At 38.7% G+C, this 18,301-nt stretch overlaps 2 protein-coding genes across 2 annotated transcripts; one reads left to right on the top strand and one right to left on the bottom strand.

Moving 5' to 3' along the window:
* Nucleotides 1–2,170: 2,170 nt before the first annotated feature.
* TRM11 (tRNA modification 11 protein) lies at nucleotides 2,171–9,856 on the top strand. The gene is made up of 6 exons (XM_086434684.1): nucleotides 2,171–2,490; nucleotides 4,726–4,937; nucleotides 6,379–6,696; nucleotides 6,933–7,007; nucleotides 8,079–8,153; nucleotides 9,056–9,856. The coding sequence occupies exons 1-6, from the start codon at nucleotides 2,298–2,300 to the stop codon at nucleotides 9,608–9,610; spliced, it is 1,428 nt and encodes a 475-aa protein (XP_086290810.1). The 5' UTR covers nucleotides 2,171–2,297; the 3' UTR covers nucleotides 9,611–9,856.
* An 869-nt stretch (nucleotides 9,857–10,725) lies between these two features.
* LOC147406584 (pathogen-related protein-like) lies at nucleotides 10,726–17,648 on the bottom strand. The gene is made up of 3 exons (XM_086434685.1): nucleotides 17,505–17,648; nucleotides 11,466–11,589; nucleotides 10,726–11,033 (listed from the first exon to the last, which is right to left on the bottom strand). The coding sequence occupies exons 1-3, from the start codon at nucleotides 17,646–17,648 to the stop codon at nucleotides 10,726–10,728; spliced, it is 576 nt and encodes a 191-aa protein (XP_086290811.1).
* Between the last annotated feature and the right edge of the window lie 653 nt (nucleotides 17,649–18,301).

Below are 18,301 nucleotides of genomic sequence, written 5' to 3'. Positions count from 1 at the left end.
TCATTTGATTTGAGTTTAGGATCTCATAGATTAAGCCTATGATCTAAACAAAGTCAAATGATCCACATATTAAGTATTGGGCCCTATACCCAAGTAAATGAGTTTGATCTACTAACAATTCATAAAATCTTTAAAATTAGATTTGGATGAATTTAGCTTTTAGGCGAATCGATCATAATTCTTTAAGTCAGGGATAGTTAGAAAGTTAAATTATTTTATAAATATTATACCCTACCTCATTTGAAGAGGGATTATAATCATTTTTTCTCAGAAGACAAAAGTTCTCTCTCTAAAAAAGAATAAGCTTTCAAACTCTATTCCAGAGACAAAATAAAATTTCTCACAAGAGACTCGGAATCTGATTAAAGAGAAGGTCAATCCTAAAGTTCTTCTTCGGAAGTCAATAAATCATTCTCAACCGATCAAGAGCGCGAAATTCAGAGAAAAAAAATCTACACAAAAATCAGGCAAAATATCAAATACACCAAAGTCACTATCAAAGCAATCTTCTCAGTAGATCAAACGTGAAGTCCAAAGAGAATAAAACTACACACACGTCACCATTATTTTTGTACTTAAATGTTAATCAAAGGATATTACTAAGATTTGTATCTCCCTTTTTATCAAAATCCATATAAAATCATTTGTAATTTTATTTCATGTATCTCGAGGTAGATCATGCGTAATCATCCCAACCAAGTGCAAAAGGGATTTTTGTCTATGTTGATAATCCAATGTTGACATAGCTTTAGCCATGTTGACATAACTTTAGCCATTTTGACATTGGACTATCCACTCAAGATTGGCCCATCGACGTAGATAAAATTGTTATAAAAAAAAAACTAATTGATTTTTGGGCTGTGTCAACAAGTGCATGTTAATGTAAAAAAGAAAAAAAAATCAATTTTTAAAATATAAAAACAAATCAAATGGTAAAAACCTTCCTAATCTTCAAAAATCTTAATCTTAGAAGTTGTAAGATGAGGACTTGTTCAAGAAAAATCAAAATGCGAGTGGCTTGCGAGGCACACACAAGAAGGTTAAGGTTTCTTTTAAAATGTGGTTAGTGCAATTATTAGAAATCGGGAGACACATTTGGTATTTAATTTTTTAATTGAAGTGGTGCACTTACGTCAAATGGTAGGTGCAAATAGACTGACCCTATATATATATATATATATATGGAAATTGTAAAACTTAAATGAGAGTAAAATATATTTTATAATTATGATTTTACTCATCCATAATCATTGTAGTCTAACTAAAACATTAATTTCAAATTCAAGTGGATGATTTTCAAATATATGGAAAGAAAATTATTTGAAAAGTACATTTTTTTTTATTTGTTAGTAAAAATGGGGCTTGCTATTTACACTCAATTTTTTGCTTGCCACACCCACTTAAATGTTAAATGTAAATAGTGTGTAAGTACGTAAATACCCTTATGGGTTTTATCATATTTTACTGCATACACCCATCGAACAAACAAAACTTTTCCCTCCTATTGATTCAAAGTATATCAAACCCTACCGAAACATCCATATCAAAAAACCCTATCAAAGTTCAATAGAATCCACATAACCAATCGATTTTTCTTTGTAAATAATGTGTAAGTACGTAAATACCCTCATGGGTTTTATCATGTTTTACTACATACACCCATCGAACAAACGAAACTTTTTCCTCCTACTAATTCGAAGTATATCAAACCCTATCGAAACATCCATATAAAAAAAATCTATCAAAGTTCAATCGAATTCACATAATCAACCAATTTTTCTTCAGAGATTCATCAAACGGTCGTGTTTTAATCCATTTGTGGGGATATTATTCTTTAAAATCTGATTTTTTTCACCATTGTTTAATATAATTACGCATTTTGATAGATGCGCGTGAGTTTTTATCATTTATTTTCATCATCCTTTGTTCTTGGAATTATTTTTAATTAATTTGCAAATGAACCATATTAAAATCGATTTTATTTTTTATCATTTGACTCATGTCACGATGTCTATCATGGTAGACCCAAAATCGATTAATCAGTCTCAGGTACATTGGGTAAGTGGGTTCCCATTGACACCTTTTGGATCTCCAAGTTATGGCCCGGCCCGTCCCAGCCCGGCCCATTGACAGCCCTAAAAAAGGAATGTGGACTCCCATTTCATGTTCCTTGATTCAGTTACTTCATCAGGGTTTTGGGGTTTTTTGTATTTTTGGAACCCTTGTAGTTGAAAGTAGCATAGGCTTCTTCCAGCTTTCCTCTCTGCCTTGTCTTCTTCTTCTGAGCTGCTGAGAGGATGTGGTATCTGTGTGTTTTCTTCCACAGATTGTTGGATTACAGGAAACCCGAAGTTGAAGCTCTTGCGGAGCTCTTCGGATACGATAAAGGTTCTTTGGAATGGAAGCTTCCAGAACACCACCATCCTGATTCTCCTTTCCATTTCGTCAATCTCCCTTCAGAGGAAATCGCTAGAAACATCGCTAATCGAAGTAAAACTGCTTCGTTCTTCAATTTTTTCTTTAATTTTTTTGCTTCTCTATGGCATTTTTATTTGAAAAAAAATTGTTCGGAGATATTTTAATTTTTGATCTATAAAAAGCTAGATACTAGGGTTTTAGTATCCTCTGATTGGGTTGTAATCGATATTACACAAATCAACAATTATCCTTCCACGACTAATCAAATGATCGTCGAATCAGGGACGGAACCAGGATTTTCTTGTACTGGGGGCGAACTATAGTTAATAGTAAGGTTGAAGAACTTGAAATTGAATGGTTTGAGGGAGAAAATTTAAAGATTTTTTTGGTCAGAGGTGAAGAAAAGGGTATTTAGGCCATTTCCAATTAGTCTATGAGAGAAGGCCCAAGTCAAGGGGCGATTTCATCTTTAAAAAATTGAGGGGTGGGAGGCAAAAATTGGAGGGAGGTGAGGGAGTGGGGGCAAATGGGCATGTCATTAGTTGAAAATACAGGGGTATCTCAAATTAAGGTATAAATATAAGGGCAAAAAAAATAATTGAGTAGGGGCAATTGCCCCCACTGGCTCCTTGCTAGTTCCGCCCCTGTCGACAATGATACTTTTATCTAAAGAATATGGGATTTTAGATTCTCAACCAAAGTAGTTGGAAAAGCAGGGCTAGTAGAAGAATTTGAAGAAAAATAGAAAGAACCTATAAGCCATCACAATTCTGATACCCCATTCACTTGTCTTCCATTTGAGGGGGTGGGGAGGGGTGACCACTAGTGCAAGTCAAAAGACTGCCAATGGGATCAGCCTTCCAATTATTCAAGTTTCTCGTAAATCCAAAATTCCAAGATAAATGCTTCCCATTCTAAATCATAAAATATTTCTATGAGTTTTCTTTTTTATGTGCAAATTAGTGGACTATGATTTTCTACTTGATTGAAACACCACCACACCACAATCCTTCGAAAAACGAACTCTACCACCTTTCCTACATATAATCTTAACAATTTCAAAGTATACATTAAGGATGTCTCTTAGCCATAAAAGTGTAATCATTAATATACCAATCAAGATTCCTACTCCCATACTTGATAAAATAATTCTCTTCCATATATTGAAGTCTACTGTGTCAAACCTCCAAAACTTTTTCCCCCAAAGAGGGGAATTCATTAATTTGAGGTTCCTGATCCCCAATATTCTCCATTTCTTCAACTCTACTGAATTATATTTATGAACATCTTACTTATTGTTTTGCAAGAAATTTCTAGTCTAACACTTCTTATCTCTTCACGATGCACGTCGGTATAGATGGTAACTAGATAGGAGAAGGTGCCTTCAATCAATACCACATTCCCTCTTTTGGATGAATATTGAGATTTCAAGAGGCCAGATATCTCTGAATTACTAAATCCCGTTATCCTTAGAGCAGAACTAACTCCAAGGGGAAGGCCAAGGTACATGAAGGTAATAGTCCCCATTACATGTTCTCCACATCCACGAGTCCAAACAAATCTCTAAAAATCTCCAGCTTAGGCCCGGGATTGCCTCAGTGCAACCTAACAAATCTCTAAAAAATCTTTGCTTCAATGCTCATGGCCCTGAGGCCGTCATAACGTCTGTCAGATACGTTCACTCCACTCAATCATAGATTTCATCATCATAGGATTCAGGGAATACAAGGATCTAGGCTTTGACGTGGAGTATGTCATTTTCCAAAATCCGAACGATCATGTTCCATGTGGTTTAATTTCATCCTCAATATGTGTGTGATCCATGGAAGTGGAAGGAATTGATTACTTATTTATTCAACACATTGGAAGGATATATAGAGCTTCACTTCAAAACCTCTTCACAGATGGAAATGGGTATTTTAAAAATGGCCTAGAACTTATTTGTAAGTTGGTCATCAAAACATTTACATTTGCTCAAATGGGTAGTAGAGTCGTAGAGTCCCTGCTACTTCCCTATCTTAAGTTATTGAGAATATTGCAATTATAAGATCTTCATGGACAAGAAAACTTATTACAATTTACATGAAGATTACTTGCTGCTTCACACATACAAAGGCATATAAAAATCTTTTGAGAGAAAACTTAAAATTGGGAAGAAAAATGAAATATGCAAATGATTAAAAGAGTAAATCCTCTGCATATACAATATCTCTATTTTCACCTCTCTACACAAGGAAAACATAATATTGTTTGAATAAATTACAATGGTAATAATCTAGACACCTTTATTTACTTGCAAATTTGCAGGTATACTTGTGAAGGGAATCTATGAACTTTGGGGAGAAGGTGGTACCTATGAAGAATTGGAAGAGGCTATCAAAGGTTATCCAGATGAGCAGAAGTCGCCATTTTTGACATCAGAAAGTACGTTCAGGATCATTGTAGATAGCTTTGGCAAAGTGATCAGCTTTCAAGAACAAAATGAACTGATTCAAAGTCTCACTTATGTACCATTCAAGGTTTGTCTCTAGTGTTAAAATTGGAAGGATGTAATGTATATCTGAATGTGTATGCCTTACCACAATCTACAACTTTAGATCGTTTTGAATGGAACAATAGCATTCATGTTGCCAGCCCCCAATAGTTGGGAAAGGCATTGTAAATGATGAGGATATCTTAACATGACCTAGAAGTTGTTGTATTTGGTTTAATTTTTTTAATATATGGCTGGCATGAAGCTAAAACCCCAGATCAACTGGAAAGGAGAAGAGGATTTGTGTTGCCAACCCAAAAGAGTTAGGAAAGGCATTATGAATTGTGGTTGAAAGCTTTTTTATGTTTCAGAATATTTTGGCTGACCATTCCTGTTTCAACCAAGACCAGAACAGAACTTTTGACTTCAAAACATTGAATGTTTCTGATTGTCTTGAAATGTTTGGTTGAAACTGCCTCTGTTTTCTCTTGACTGAAACATATCCTTGAGACGATATTTTAAGCCTCGTTGACTTCTCGTGAACGTGATGAAGATATCTGAACGTGAACAAGAAATTCTAAGATTTTTCTTTAATTTTCTAATAACTGGCTTTAGCAAATGGGTTATAGTTTGTAATGCTAGATTTGATCTTCTTTCGCTTGATGATTATATGATTGCATCATGGTTATATTGATATGAAGAAAGCCTTTCTAGTGGAACACTTTTAATAGAAGAATGGTGATGCAGCCTCGTGAGAGCTGTGTTGTCAAATAACATATGCTATGTTGTGCTCTCAGAATATGTGATTGCACAATAGCATATGTGGTCGCATAACACAAGATGTTTTTAGCATAGAAGTTTAAAAAAATGAAAAAATATATAAAATTGTGTAATTATTACAATAAATCTTGAAACCATATTTCTATAATCCTTCATTGCCAATTTAATTATAATTTATAATATTCGCATGATTAATAAGTATTTAAGAATGGATAAACTCAAAATTTTGAATTTTTTGGAATTATTAATTAATTTAACTGTGATGATGTACATATATCTAGCTAATAATATTTTGTTTCTTCTAATGAATAAATATTATGAGTAATTTACAAGTTTGTTCAATAAGTAATTTTATTTTTTATATTTATTTTCATAAATTTTATCAGTAATTTTCTAAAAGTGAGTGTTTCGATTGAATTTTACTGTTCATGAGAATATTTCCACCAAAATCTTGCAATTTTGTGCCTGGAATTTGATTATTTCAGCTGCAATTTACAATTCAACCATTTATTTTGCAAAATGAACAGTGAATTTTCACCAAAATATATACAAAGGAAATTGTTAGTTAAATTTTGTGTCGAGTCTTGGGGAAATGGAACTATTTTGATATATTTTTCTGGCATTGTCTGCATGCAGATTTTGATTCTTTTGCAGTTCTGTACAATGCGTTTTCCTTGTGCAGCTTCTAAAAGCCAGTGTAATTTCAGGGTCGAGTTAATTTAAAGAATCCAGATCACAAATTCTGGCTTATGGAAACTGATGACTATGGATCAAACAATGGGCTTCCACCAGTTGTCCAAAAGAGAATCTTTTTTGGTCGAGAAGTTGGGGCTGCAGATAGGAAGCTCTTGCCAACCTATCAATTAAAAAGCCGCAAGTACTTAGGCCCCACAGCTATGGATGCTGAAATGGCTTTTCTTATGGCTAATCTAGCCTTGGCTAAGCCAGGAAAACTTGTATACGATCCATTTGTTGGCACGGGGAGCATTCTTGTTGCTGCTGCACACTTCGGGGCAATGACAATGGTTCGTTAATCTTTGGTACTTTGTCAATCTGTGGTTTCTTTCCGGGATAAATGACTTGACTTTTCTTTTTCTTTTTTGATGGGTAAGCTGGACTTGAACCCATGACCTCAAAGTTGGTTTGCAATGCGTCAAACCAACTGAGCTATGGGTCTAAGCCCATAAATGACCTTTCTCTCTTAGGAATGAACTATTTCTTCAGATATTTTACTTTGAGTAGGCTGATATAAATTGTTCAGGGTGCAGACATTGACATAAGAGTAGTACGAGATGGTCGCGGCCCTGACTGTAATGTTTGGAGCAATTTTAAGCAGGTAAATCTTTGCCTTTGACCAAGAAAGATGTTGGACTATGCGATATAAACATTCTTTGTAGTTTGTTCACCTTATATGGTATAGAGAAGTGTTTCTTGAGATTACAGTTAAATCATAAATGTATCTTGAAATTACTGTGAAATTTATGATAAAGTTGCTTAGAATGAGATGAATCATTGAAGAATTGGTGTATGTTTCTGTTTGAATAAACTTTGAAAATTTATTTTTGGCTTTCCACAATTGTGATTATGCTTGCTAGATTTGTGGTCTCAGTGCCGAATTAGACCTATTTTTAAAACCAAGATTAGTTTTCAATTCATGCTGAACAAGGAAACAAGCATTAAATTCCATTAATATTTGATGTTAATAAGGAAACCTTGGGCATCAAGGAAACAGAGCTAGGGATCGTTTTACCATGGTTACTGGAGGAGTTGTAATCCCGATAGTTCAAATTTATTGATGGGTTCGAATTAGTGAAAGAGGGGAAGTCTCACAAACCATACTATCGGTCTCTGTCTTAGTTTGTTGAGCATGCACAATCCTTATTAGCTATTTAAATTTTGTATATTAATTGGCTGGGTTTATGTATGCAATCGATCAAAGTTTAGCTGGATTATATTTGTTGATTTGATTCATTAGATTTAACTCTTGAAACTATCAGTTAACTATGGGTACTTGAACCAAGTATCTATCAACTCCCTTTGCTGTTTGTTGGGGCCTATGGAAGGAATGGAATAGTCGCATCTTCGAAGATGAACTAGACTTCCAAGATTTAATTTTCTCCTATCTTTCTATCATTTTCTTTTGGGGAAAAGTATTCAAGGATTTTAGAGGGATCTTTTTCGAAGATTTGTTGGTTAGATGGGATCGGGTTTGTAGCCTTACCTCGGATTAGTTTTCTTTTCTTTGCTGTTTTTAGGTGTTCCTACTCGAACACCTTGTAAATTCTTTCTTCTTCTTTTTTAATAAATCTTTTGCCTATCCAAAAAAACTAAGTAAATATTTTCCCATCAAATTTCAGTCTGCTCTAAAATTATTAGTCGGCTTATTCATTCTTGGTTTGTTTTGCAGTATGGGTTGCCAATGCCAATTTCTCTGTTGAGGGCGGATAATAACCTTCCTTCCTGGCGTCCTGGGCTAAAAGAGGTAGCCTGTTTTCCTCTGATTGTTTATTTGACAGTTTGTTGGTTTCTATTTGTTCTGACTTAAATGGTGTCTGGAACATCTGTATGTATGGTAATGCCATCAGTTCTCATTGTTGGAACTCTATAGATTCAATTACCTAAATGGTGTCTGAACACCTGCTAATGTATGGTAATGTCGTCAGTTTTCAATTGTGAAATGCTATAGATGCAATTGAACATACATTCTTCTTGTCATAACATCCCTGTTTTAGAGTGCTATAATGCGCTATAATTTTCTTTCCACAGAGGTATGTGTTAACGCATTTGCCAAACCAAGCCATGTGTTAGATATCCCCATAAGTTCCTGGATCCTTTCAAGCCGAGACTTTGGTACTCTGAAATTAAACAATGATGAACTAGAAATAAGAGTACAAAACAATCAGGTTGGATCCTAAAGTTCTCATGATAAGATTGGCAGATTCTGGGCTTGACCCATAGCCGAGTTGGTTTGACACTTTGATACAACTTTGAGGTTGTCCAGCTTACTCGTAAAAAAATGAGCTTTGACCCATAGCTCAATTGGTTTGACACAGTGCAAAGCAACTTTTAGGTCGTGGGTTCAAGTCCAGCTTATCCATAAAATAAAATAAAAAGATTGCCAGATTCTTTCTGTGAGATCCAAAATCTGGCTGGATAGGGTTATGAATTGGCCAAGCAGTAGATACCAGAGATAATTTGTGAATTAAGAGTGGTAGGATCCCTAGGTGGAATTCAATGTTACACGTTGATGTCTTGACTCTTGATTCATAAACATTACAAGTGCATGGTAAGTGTATTATTGTTGTTAGTGTGATACTTTTTTATTTTTGGTTATTATTAATGTTACTCTTGCTTTGTCTGGTGTTTGTGATACTGTTTTTTTAGGTGTTTGACGCTATTATCTGTGATCCTCCTTATGGAGTTCGTGCCGGGGGCCGCAAATCTGGGGGACGCAAATTACTGAAGGGTACTGTTGGCCCTTACACTGTTCCTGAGGACAAGAGGGCAGATCACATACCATCAACCGCTCCTTATAGCTTAGCTGAGTGCATGCATGATTTGCTTGAACTTGCTGCTAGGATGCTTGCAATGGGAGGGAGACTTGTGTTTTTTTATCCCGTATTAAGAGAATATGGGTCCACTGCTGCCCAATTTCCTGAGCACCCATGTTTCACTTTGGTTGCTACTTGTGAGCAAATCCTTAGTTTTAGGTACAGCCGGTATCTACTAACCATGGTGAAGACGGGATCGTACACCGAGGAGATTGCAGAGTCGGCTAAGAAGATGAATTTAGAGTTCAAAAAAAACCATCTCAAGTGGTTGGAAGAGGGCAACCTTCATTCTGCTGTTTTCAGCCCAGCCGATTCTCTGAATGGTGCATCAAGCGAAGCTATGTTTTGTAAAGAGTCAAAGCCTAAGTATAGAGGGAAGTATGTGTGATTTGATACTTAAAGGCTACAAATTTTAGTTGTTTTAGGTGCTAAGCTCAGGAATTTTGGATTTTAGCCAATATAATTTATAGTAATGCACGCCGTAATTGAAGGGTATTTTTTTTGTTAGTGTTGTAATTGTATGTCTAGGCACAACTTACACCATTATGGAGATTTTTAACAGTTTTTGAAGGTGACGAGGTTGTTAGCTGATGGAATCAAAATATATTTAAGAGTGGATAGGGGATACTGGTAATCCTATCTTTGTGACTCCTTTACTTTACTTATTAATACAACTTTTGTTGGTTTAATGAAGAAACATAATTCTGATAGAAATGTTAAAGAGACTTGAGCAGAATCTGCTTTGTAGGTGATTAGAATTAACATTTTGATTGAATATCATTAAAACCTTCTGTGGAAATAAAGATGTCCACATTAATTGGTGTGAATTTGTATAAACTTATTTTGAAAATCTTGGTAATTATAGGGTTAGGATACCAATGGTTAGGATCGGCAATTCTGGCTTTCTGAATTTTGACATTAGGTTCGGCAAATTATATGGCACCTCTTCAGCTTCCTTGTTCTTCGTGTATCTATAAGAGAAACAAATCTATAACTTTCTTCGCTGTTTTTTCTCTTGGAATCTTTTTAATGTTCTAGTTTTACTTGTAGCTTGCATGCTTGAATTATGTATATGCACAACAAGCAAACCGAGAAACAAATTATCTTAGTCTACATCTACGAACTGGATTTGTTTTAGAATAGCAAACCACGAACCCTAATTCGAAATGAAGAACCAGGTAACATACATTTAGATTAATTTAAGATCTCATTTTGAAATAATGTTTTTGGTCAAGAGCCCAAACATTTTGAGACAATATATATAGTTTCGAAACAGATAATGTATCCTTCAGTCAAGATCGGAATGTTCACTGCTTCTCAACATTTAACTACCCGGTATTCTTCAAGAATGGGCAGCTTGAACCAGTTTAATCTGTGGAGTCATTCCTTCATTCAAATTTTTCAAAGAAGAACAAATTCAATAATGAAGAGAAATAAGTTTTAGAGACAACTCAATTCAAGTTGACTCGGCTGAGTTTTAATAATACCATGATCAGGAAAGAGTTATACCTCAAAGATGCCGATTCCAAAGAATTCAACCATCTCTCCAGTTGGAGCATGGCCTTTGAAAGGACCCTCCTTGAAGCCCCAATGTCTGAATTTGTATACAATCTGTGGTGGTCCAGAATAAACATGGAGAATCTCCACAGCAAAACCACGAGGGAACGTTGTGGTAAAGGCCCTGTGAGATGAGTCTGCTGTTTCAACTGCTGGATTGTAGCATTGATACGTCTCGGGCAATGAGGTTTGCAGTAGTGAGTTATAGCCTCCTCCAAGCTTTCTCTTCTCCTCTAGAGATATTCCTTCCCTTCCTGTGAAATATACTTCTTTAGTTTACTATTTATAAAGCATGGTTCAAACATATTTTGCTTGTTTTGAACACTGATGTTGATGAGTTCACTCTTAACATCCATTTAAGGGTCTTATTAGGATTTTTGAATTTTCTCCGCATAGCTACTTTAATGGGTTTTTCTCCATTCAAATTTCAAGGATCCGAGACAGGTTGACTCGCCCAAGTCATCTCAGTCCGAGTGGATGCCAACTGGAGAAACCAGAGTTGAAAACCATATCTCCATAAGAGAACCATCTCAATGATCAATCATTTTTTTTCTTTAGATAATATAAATTGATCATCATCAAAGCCTAATCCCAAGGATTTGTAGTCGGCTATTAATAGCCACATCTTCTATCATTTAAAGTGTGTTCGTATCTACTTTTACTAATTGAAGAGTTTAGTAATTTACTGTTGAGGCAGAACCTATACTTGTTTGGATCCACTGTTTTGTAGTCATCGAAGCATGTCTTGTGGAACATCTCCATCTCCCAAGTCTTCACAAGGTTTTGTACCTGTTCTTCAAGGGAGCCAGGGTGTCACAGCCCTATTCTTTCGAAGCGAGGTTGTGCGGCGCAAGGGGGTCAAATCCACTTGCAAGTTTGTAAAATGATCGTACACTACACACACGTAGCAAGCAAACAAGTAAATGAGGCAACACGAGACAAAGCCCGGAGGCAACTTTGTTGATATAATATTGAATTATACAGTACAACGCGTTACAAAAGCAATAGATGCGTTACAAGCAAATGATGATCCTATGACACGCGGGACTTCCACGGAGCTGGGCTTCAAGGGCTTCAACAACGTGGGTGTAGGCCGGGGATTGGGATAGTACTGACACCCTTCCTACAAGGTAGATACTTTTCCTTTCCTAGGTTTTTAGAAGGAAACATCAAAAGTGGAGGCCGGTCATACTCCCTTATTACGAAAATGCCACTAAGCTAACAAGTGTGCCCTGGCACGGGGCTGACGCGTACCCTAAGCTAACAGATATGCCCTGGTACGGGGGCTGACATGACTTCATAACGAGCTTTACATAGTATTACATGGGTGCTCCCGGGTGGCTCTGGGGTGAGCTACACCTAAACTCTAGGTGTCAAAGTACATGGTCGTTACAGTCTCCCCCACCTATTCTGCAGACGTCTTCGTCGTATTGTCCTTGACAAACTCTTCAATCTTCTGCTTGAATGGTTGTAGATTCTCTGCTCTTTCCCAGGTGGCTTCGCATTCTGGCAAGTTTTTCCATGTGACGAAGTACTCTATGTGCTGCAGCTTGCTTGAACTACTGCTGACTTGACGCTAGGTGAGAACTTTGTCGACAACACGTTCCGACTGGATTGTTGAACGAGAAGGTGAACGTGTTGGAATACTGCATGCTGGATCTGCATGAAATGGCTTGAGACAGCTGGCATGGAAGATAGGGTGGATGTTGCGTAACCAGTGCAGTAACTTCAGCTTGTAGGAGACCTTGTCGACTCGAGAGAGGATGAGCATTGGACCTTCATAACGCTGTAGTAGTCCCCTGTGTGCTTGCTGTACTCGATTGAACCTTCTCAACTGATCTGTCTTGAGTAGAACTAAGTCACCAACTTTGAAACGATCTGGTCGACGATGTTCATCAGCCCATTTCTTCATCCGCTTTGACGCTTTTTCAAGGTAAGATCTGACAATTTCATTGTTGTCCTGCCAAAACTTAGCAAACTTGTACGCCCTTGGACACTGTCCCTGATATCCTGAAACAATAGTAAGAGGAGTTAAAGGTTGTTGGCCAGTAATAAGTTCAAAAGGACTCTTGTTGGAGGAAGAGTTATTCTGAAGATTGAAACATAACTGTGCGACATCAAGTAGATTCGCCCAATCCTTTTGGTTGGCAGTGACAAAATGCCTGAGATATTCCTCCAACATGGCATTAAATTTTTCAGTCTGCCCATCTGTTTGAGGATGTCCGCTGGTCGAAAAGTCAAACTGAGACCCAAGTAATCTGAACAATTCGGTCCAGAATCTCCCTATAAATCTTGAATCTCTATCGCTGACGATATTCTTGGGCACACCCCAATACTTGATGACATGTTTGAGGATAAGTGCGTTGTTTCTTCTGCTAAGCAATATGTTGAGGTCGGTATAAATGTAGCATATTTGGAGAAACGGTCCACAACCACAAGGATGGACCCATACTCTGTAACCTTTAGCAAACCTGAGACAAAGTCCATAGAAACATTTTCTCAAGGTCTTTGGGGGACTGGAAGCGGTTCCAGTAGCCCGATTGGTTTGTCGTGTTCGATCTTGTCTTATTAGCAAATGAGGCAGGTCCTCACATAATCTAACACATCATCAGGGATGTTCGGCCAATAGTATCCTCGCTCCAAGAGAGCTAATGTGCAGCGCCAGCCCGGATGGCCAGCCTATGGAGTGTCATGACACTCCTTCATTAGTTCTCGTCTTAGCCCGTCCGCACGTGGAACAAACATGCGGCTCTTAGTGGTATATAACAACTCATCACGAATCCAAAAACGACGTGATTTCCCTTTTTGTACCATATCCAATATGGCCTTTGTTTGGGGATTACTGTTCAAACCATCATAAATTCTCTACTGTAAAGTGCTGGTGACTTGAGAAACTTGTCGCTGAAGTGCTGCTAGCTCTGCTTTGCAACTCAAGGCATCGGCCACGCTGTTGTTCTTTCCTGGCTTGTAATCCAAGGCCAAGTCAAACTCTGTGAGGAATTCTTGCCAACGAGCCTGTTTCGGTGTCAACTTCTTCTAAGTTAGAAAATGGCTCACTGCCACATTATTGATCTTCACATGAACTTGTGATCCCAACAAATAATGTCTTCAAACTTTCAAACAGTGGAAGACAGCTAACAACTCTTTCTCCTGTGCAGTATAGCGTCTCTTAGCATCATTGAGCTTCCGACTTTCATAAGCAAGCGGATGCCCATCTTGTAACAACACTCCTCCAATAGCAAAGTCAGATGCATCTGTCTGAACTTCAAACGACTTTGTGATGTCGGGTAGAGCTAAGACTGGGTCTTGCATAACAGCAAGCTTGAGGTCTTCAAACGCCTCATGACACTTGTCCGACCAGGACCAAGTGTAATCTTTCTTCAACAGGTCGGTGAGAGGTGCGGCTTTTTTGGGATAACCTTGGACGAAACGTCGATAATAGTTCACAAGACTGATGAATAACCTGAGTTCTGTGACAGTAGAAGGGGTTTTCCATTCATCAATAGTTCGCACTTTCTCCATGTCCATCCGGATCTGTCCATTACCCACTACGTGGCCAATAAACATAATCTGCTCTTGAGTGAATGAACACTTCTCTACCTTAACGTATAACTGATTGTCGCGAAGCACTTGGAATACCTTGCGTAAATATTGAACGTGCTCTTCAAGGGTAAAACTGTATACTACGATATCATTAAGATATACCACAACAAACTTGTCGAGGTATGGTCTGAAAAGGTCGTTCATCAAGGTGCAGAATGTCGCAGGTGCGTTCGTAAGGCCAAAGGGCATGACTAAGAACTCATAAGCACCATACCTGGTTGAACAGGTAGTTTTCGGCTCATCTCTACCCTAATCTCAAATCCAACTTGAAAAAGTACTTGGTTGCCCCAAGTTGATCAAACAAATCGGCAATCAGTGGAATCGGATACTTATTCTTGACGGTAACCTTGTTCAGCGCTCAGTAGTCTACACAAAGTCGCAATAACCTATCATGCTTCTTCTGGAATAAAACAGGCGCCCCATAAGGTACCTTCGAAGGTTTGATAAATCCAGACTCCAGAAGTCCATCAAGTTGCTTGCGTAGCTCAGCTAGTTCCGGAGGACTCATCCTGTATGGCCCCTTTGCAGGAGGCTTGACACCAGGTATTAGTTCAATTTGATGATCAATCGGCCTATGTGGCTGTAGGGTCTTCGGAAGCTCTTCCAGCATAACATCATCAAATTCTGTCAAAACCTGTTTTACCAATGGGGGAGTTGAACTATGGTCCTGATCATCAGGTTCAACTCGTAAGGTAGTAAGAAACGTTTGCTCACCTTTCTTCAACCCTTTCTTTGGCTGAAGGGCTGAGATCATCTTTCCATCTTCTTTACCTGTAGAGAGAGGAATGAAGCTTGGACTTTCACCTAGCAAGCCCAAAGTGTTGGCAAATGGCATCGGAACAGCCATGTTCTGTCGCAGGAAGTCCATCCCAATGATAGCTCGGAACTCATCGAGTGGAACTGCGAGAAGATCTAGCTTACCCTTCCATGGACCTATCTTGACAGCCACGGACTTGGCCGACCCTTGTATAGGAGTGGCCTCGGAGTTAACAGCTTTCATACGGCTTGAATCCTTTTCGAGCTGGATATTGAGGCGTTTTGCCTCTGTAGGGGCAATGAAGCTATGTGTAGCTCCCGTATCAACCATTGCCTGGGTGGTCTTACCACTAATCTCCATATCAACATACATGAGACCCTTACGCTGACGGAACTTTTGAGTCTCAAAGGTCTGTTTCATTGCATTCAATAGATGCATAGCTCCCATGTGAGAAGATTCATCCTCATCCTTCTCACTTGAACTCTCGTAACTAGGGTCACTCTGGGAAACTAACAATGCGTTCAACTTGCTTCTTTGCGGGCAATTGAACGTCTTATGAGGACCACCACACAAGTAACACTGAATCTTGTTGGGGTGATTGTTGGACTAGGTACCTGTGTTCTTCGAAGGGGAGGAATCCCGGTGGGATCTCCTGCTTGGACTGTGTCTAGATCCTCCATTTTTACCTTTAGAAGACCCATTGGTGCATTCACTCTGCGAAGAATACCCTTTCGACTGATTGGATACCTTCTTTCTATTCCCATCCACGGGAGAATAGTCTGTCAACCACTCAGCTGCGGTGATTGCAGTCGTGAGATCTTGCACACGTTGCCTCTGTAGTTCTGTCTGAACCCAAGGCTTAAGCCCTTCTATAAACGAGAACAGCTTGTCTTTCTCTGACATGTCAAGGATTTCAAGCATCAAGGCGAAAAATTGCTTGACATAGTCATGTACGGTACCTGTCTGTTGGAGTTGCCTCAACTTTCTACGGGCAATGAACTCCACATTCTCGGGTAAGAACTGATTCTTCAGTTCCTTCTTGAGGTCTTCCCATGTATCGATGGAGCATTGGCCACTCTCCATCTCGGTGTACTTTGTTCACCACCATAGCTTAGCATCACTTGCAAGATACATAGAAGCAGTTGTTACTTTTACCTCTTCTGAATCCGGACGAGCTGCATGGAAGTACTGTTCCATATCAAACAGAAAATTCTCGAGCTCTTTCGCATCGCGGGCACCACTGAAGGCGTGTGGCTCAGGGACTCGCAAACGCGAGGGAGAAGCATCATTATCGGTAGGCCGCTCGTTACCAACGACTCTTACCAGGAGGCTTACTTTAGTAGTGAGCTCCGTAATCTGTTCCTGTAACGTGGCTATGGATCCTCGGGTATCTTCCTCGAGGTCAGTCATTCTGGCTCTAAATGTCTCGGTTCTTTCCTCCAGTGTATTATGTCGATCATCTATTTACGCAATACCATCAACTATACCGGAGAACATGGCTATCTTCTCCTCTAATACTTCAATACGTTCCTTGTTTGTACGTGGTGCTGGTGTGTTGGGAGCGGGTTGATCAGCGGTACTAGCAGCTCCTCGTGTCATTGTTCGCGTGAACTAATGGAATCTCGGGGAAAGAGCTAGGGGGGTAACCAACTGTGTTCAAACAACTGTAGCTCTGATACCAACTGTCACGGTCCTATTCTTTCGAAGTGAGGTCGTGTGGCGCAAGGGGGTTAAATCCACTTGCAAGCCTGTAAAATGATCGTACACCACACACACGTAGCTAGCAAACAAGTAAATGAGGCAACACGAGGCAAAACCCGGAGGCAACTTTGTTGATATAATATTGAATTTCACAGTGCAACGCATTACAAAAGTAATAGATGCGTTACAAGCAAATGATGATCCTATGACATGCGAGACTTCCACGGAACTGGGCTTCAAGGGCTTCAACAACGTGGGTGTAGGCCAGGGATTGGGATAGCACTGACACCTTTCCTACAAGGTAGATACTTTTCCTTTCCTAGGTTTCTAGAAGGAAACATCAAAAGTGGAGGCCGGTCATACTCCCTTATTACGAAAATGCCACTAAGCTAACAAGTGTGCCCTGGCACAGGACTGACACGTACCCTAAACTAACAGATATGCCTTGGTACGGGGGCTGACATGACTTCATAATAAGCTTTACATAGTATTACATGGGTGCTCCCGGGTGACTCCGAGGGGAGCTACACCTAAACTCTAGGTGTCAGAGTACATGGCCGTTACACATGAGCCATATTTACTAAGGACACAAATTCTCATTCTTAATTCTAATTTGAATAAATATGAAGTAACACACACACACACGCACGCACGCACACAAAATTAGTACCTTAGTTCTGCTTTCTTCAAAGAGCTTGTTTACTGCATCATAATTGGGAAGAGCAGCATATCTCCATTTGGTGTTCTTCTCTCCCTCCCCATAAATGTAAGATCGGTACTTATCTCCCTCAACATTAAGGGAACTCATCTTTCCAATGTAGTACTCAATTTTGCACGCTTTACATATACATTTATATAGATATACAAATCAAAGTTGGGGTGATTTAGAGATGGCCCTCTATGTTTTGGTCAATATTAGAGATAGCCCATCGTATTTTCAAATTGATGATATGCGGATGTGCCCCCATTGCCTTAGGTTTTGTCTGAGAGACTAGCAAAAAATGATCTAAAGCTCTTGTCTTCAACTTCAAGTCGAAACCAGCTAATTTTTTGCCTCGAAAATCTGCTATTTTCAAGTTGTTAACTTTTGGGGTAAACTTTTTTTTTTTTTACTTATTCAACCTCATCTTCAATCCAACATCATTAATGTGTTGTAGAAAATTATTGATTTTTCTACCCAAAAATCCACCTTTCTCAAGAAGAACTATCTACATTCGCCCGTAGAAACCAAATTTAACATTCCTTGGGATTAACAAAGTAATCCTAGAGATTGAGCAATTACTTCCCGATCTGTACTAAAGAGAAGCCGACCCAAGGTGGCAGCCGAACCAGTCAATCACCATGATAGATGGTTCCCTTTCTCCAAGGTACAAGACTTGACACCGTTGGGTTTCACAATCTTCTCTCTTTTGAGACAGTTTATCTCAACATCCTTCTTCTACTACCACTAAGGTAAGGTAA

The sequence above is a fragment of the Akebia trifoliata genome, chromosome 3 (genome assembly GCF_017979445.1).
Source record: "Akebia trifoliata isolate Shusen 1 chromosome 3, ASM1797944v1, whole genome shotgun sequence".
In the NCBI taxonomy this organism is placed as follows: Eukaryota; Viridiplantae; Streptophyta; class Magnoliopsida; order Ranunculales; family Lardizabalaceae; genus Akebia; species Akebia trifoliata.
Note: the sequence above shows the minus strand (reverse complement) of the source record. Positions and strands in the feature narration are given on the sequence as shown.

Excerpts from the sequence above, each read along its gene's own strand:
- TRM11 (XM_086434684.1), top strand. The coding sequence starts at position 2,298 with ATGTGGTATCTGTGTGTTTTCTTCCACAGATTGTTGGATTACAGGAAA. Across the intron at positions 4,938-6,378 it reads TCACTTATGTACCATTCAAG|GGTCGAGTTAATTTAAAGAA; the intron begins GTTTGTCTCTAG and ends GTGTAATTTCAG. Across the intron at positions 6,697-6,932 it reads ACTTCGGGGCAATGACAATG|GGTGCAGACATTGACATAAG; the intron begins GTTCGTTAATCT and ends TAAATTGTTCAG.
- LOC147406584 (XM_086434685.1), bottom strand. The coding sequence starts at position 17,648 with ATGAGTTCCCTTAATGTTGAGGGAGATAAGTACCGATCTTACATTTAT. Across the intron at positions 11,590-17,504 it reads AAAGCAGAACTAAGGTACTA|CCTGGCTCCCTTGAAGAACA; the intron begins ATTTTGTGTGCG and ends GGGCTGTGACAC. Across the intron at positions 11,034-11,465 it reads GTATAGGTTCTGCCTCAACA|GAAGGGAAGGAATATCTCTA; the intron begins GTAAATTACTAA and ends TATATTTCACAG.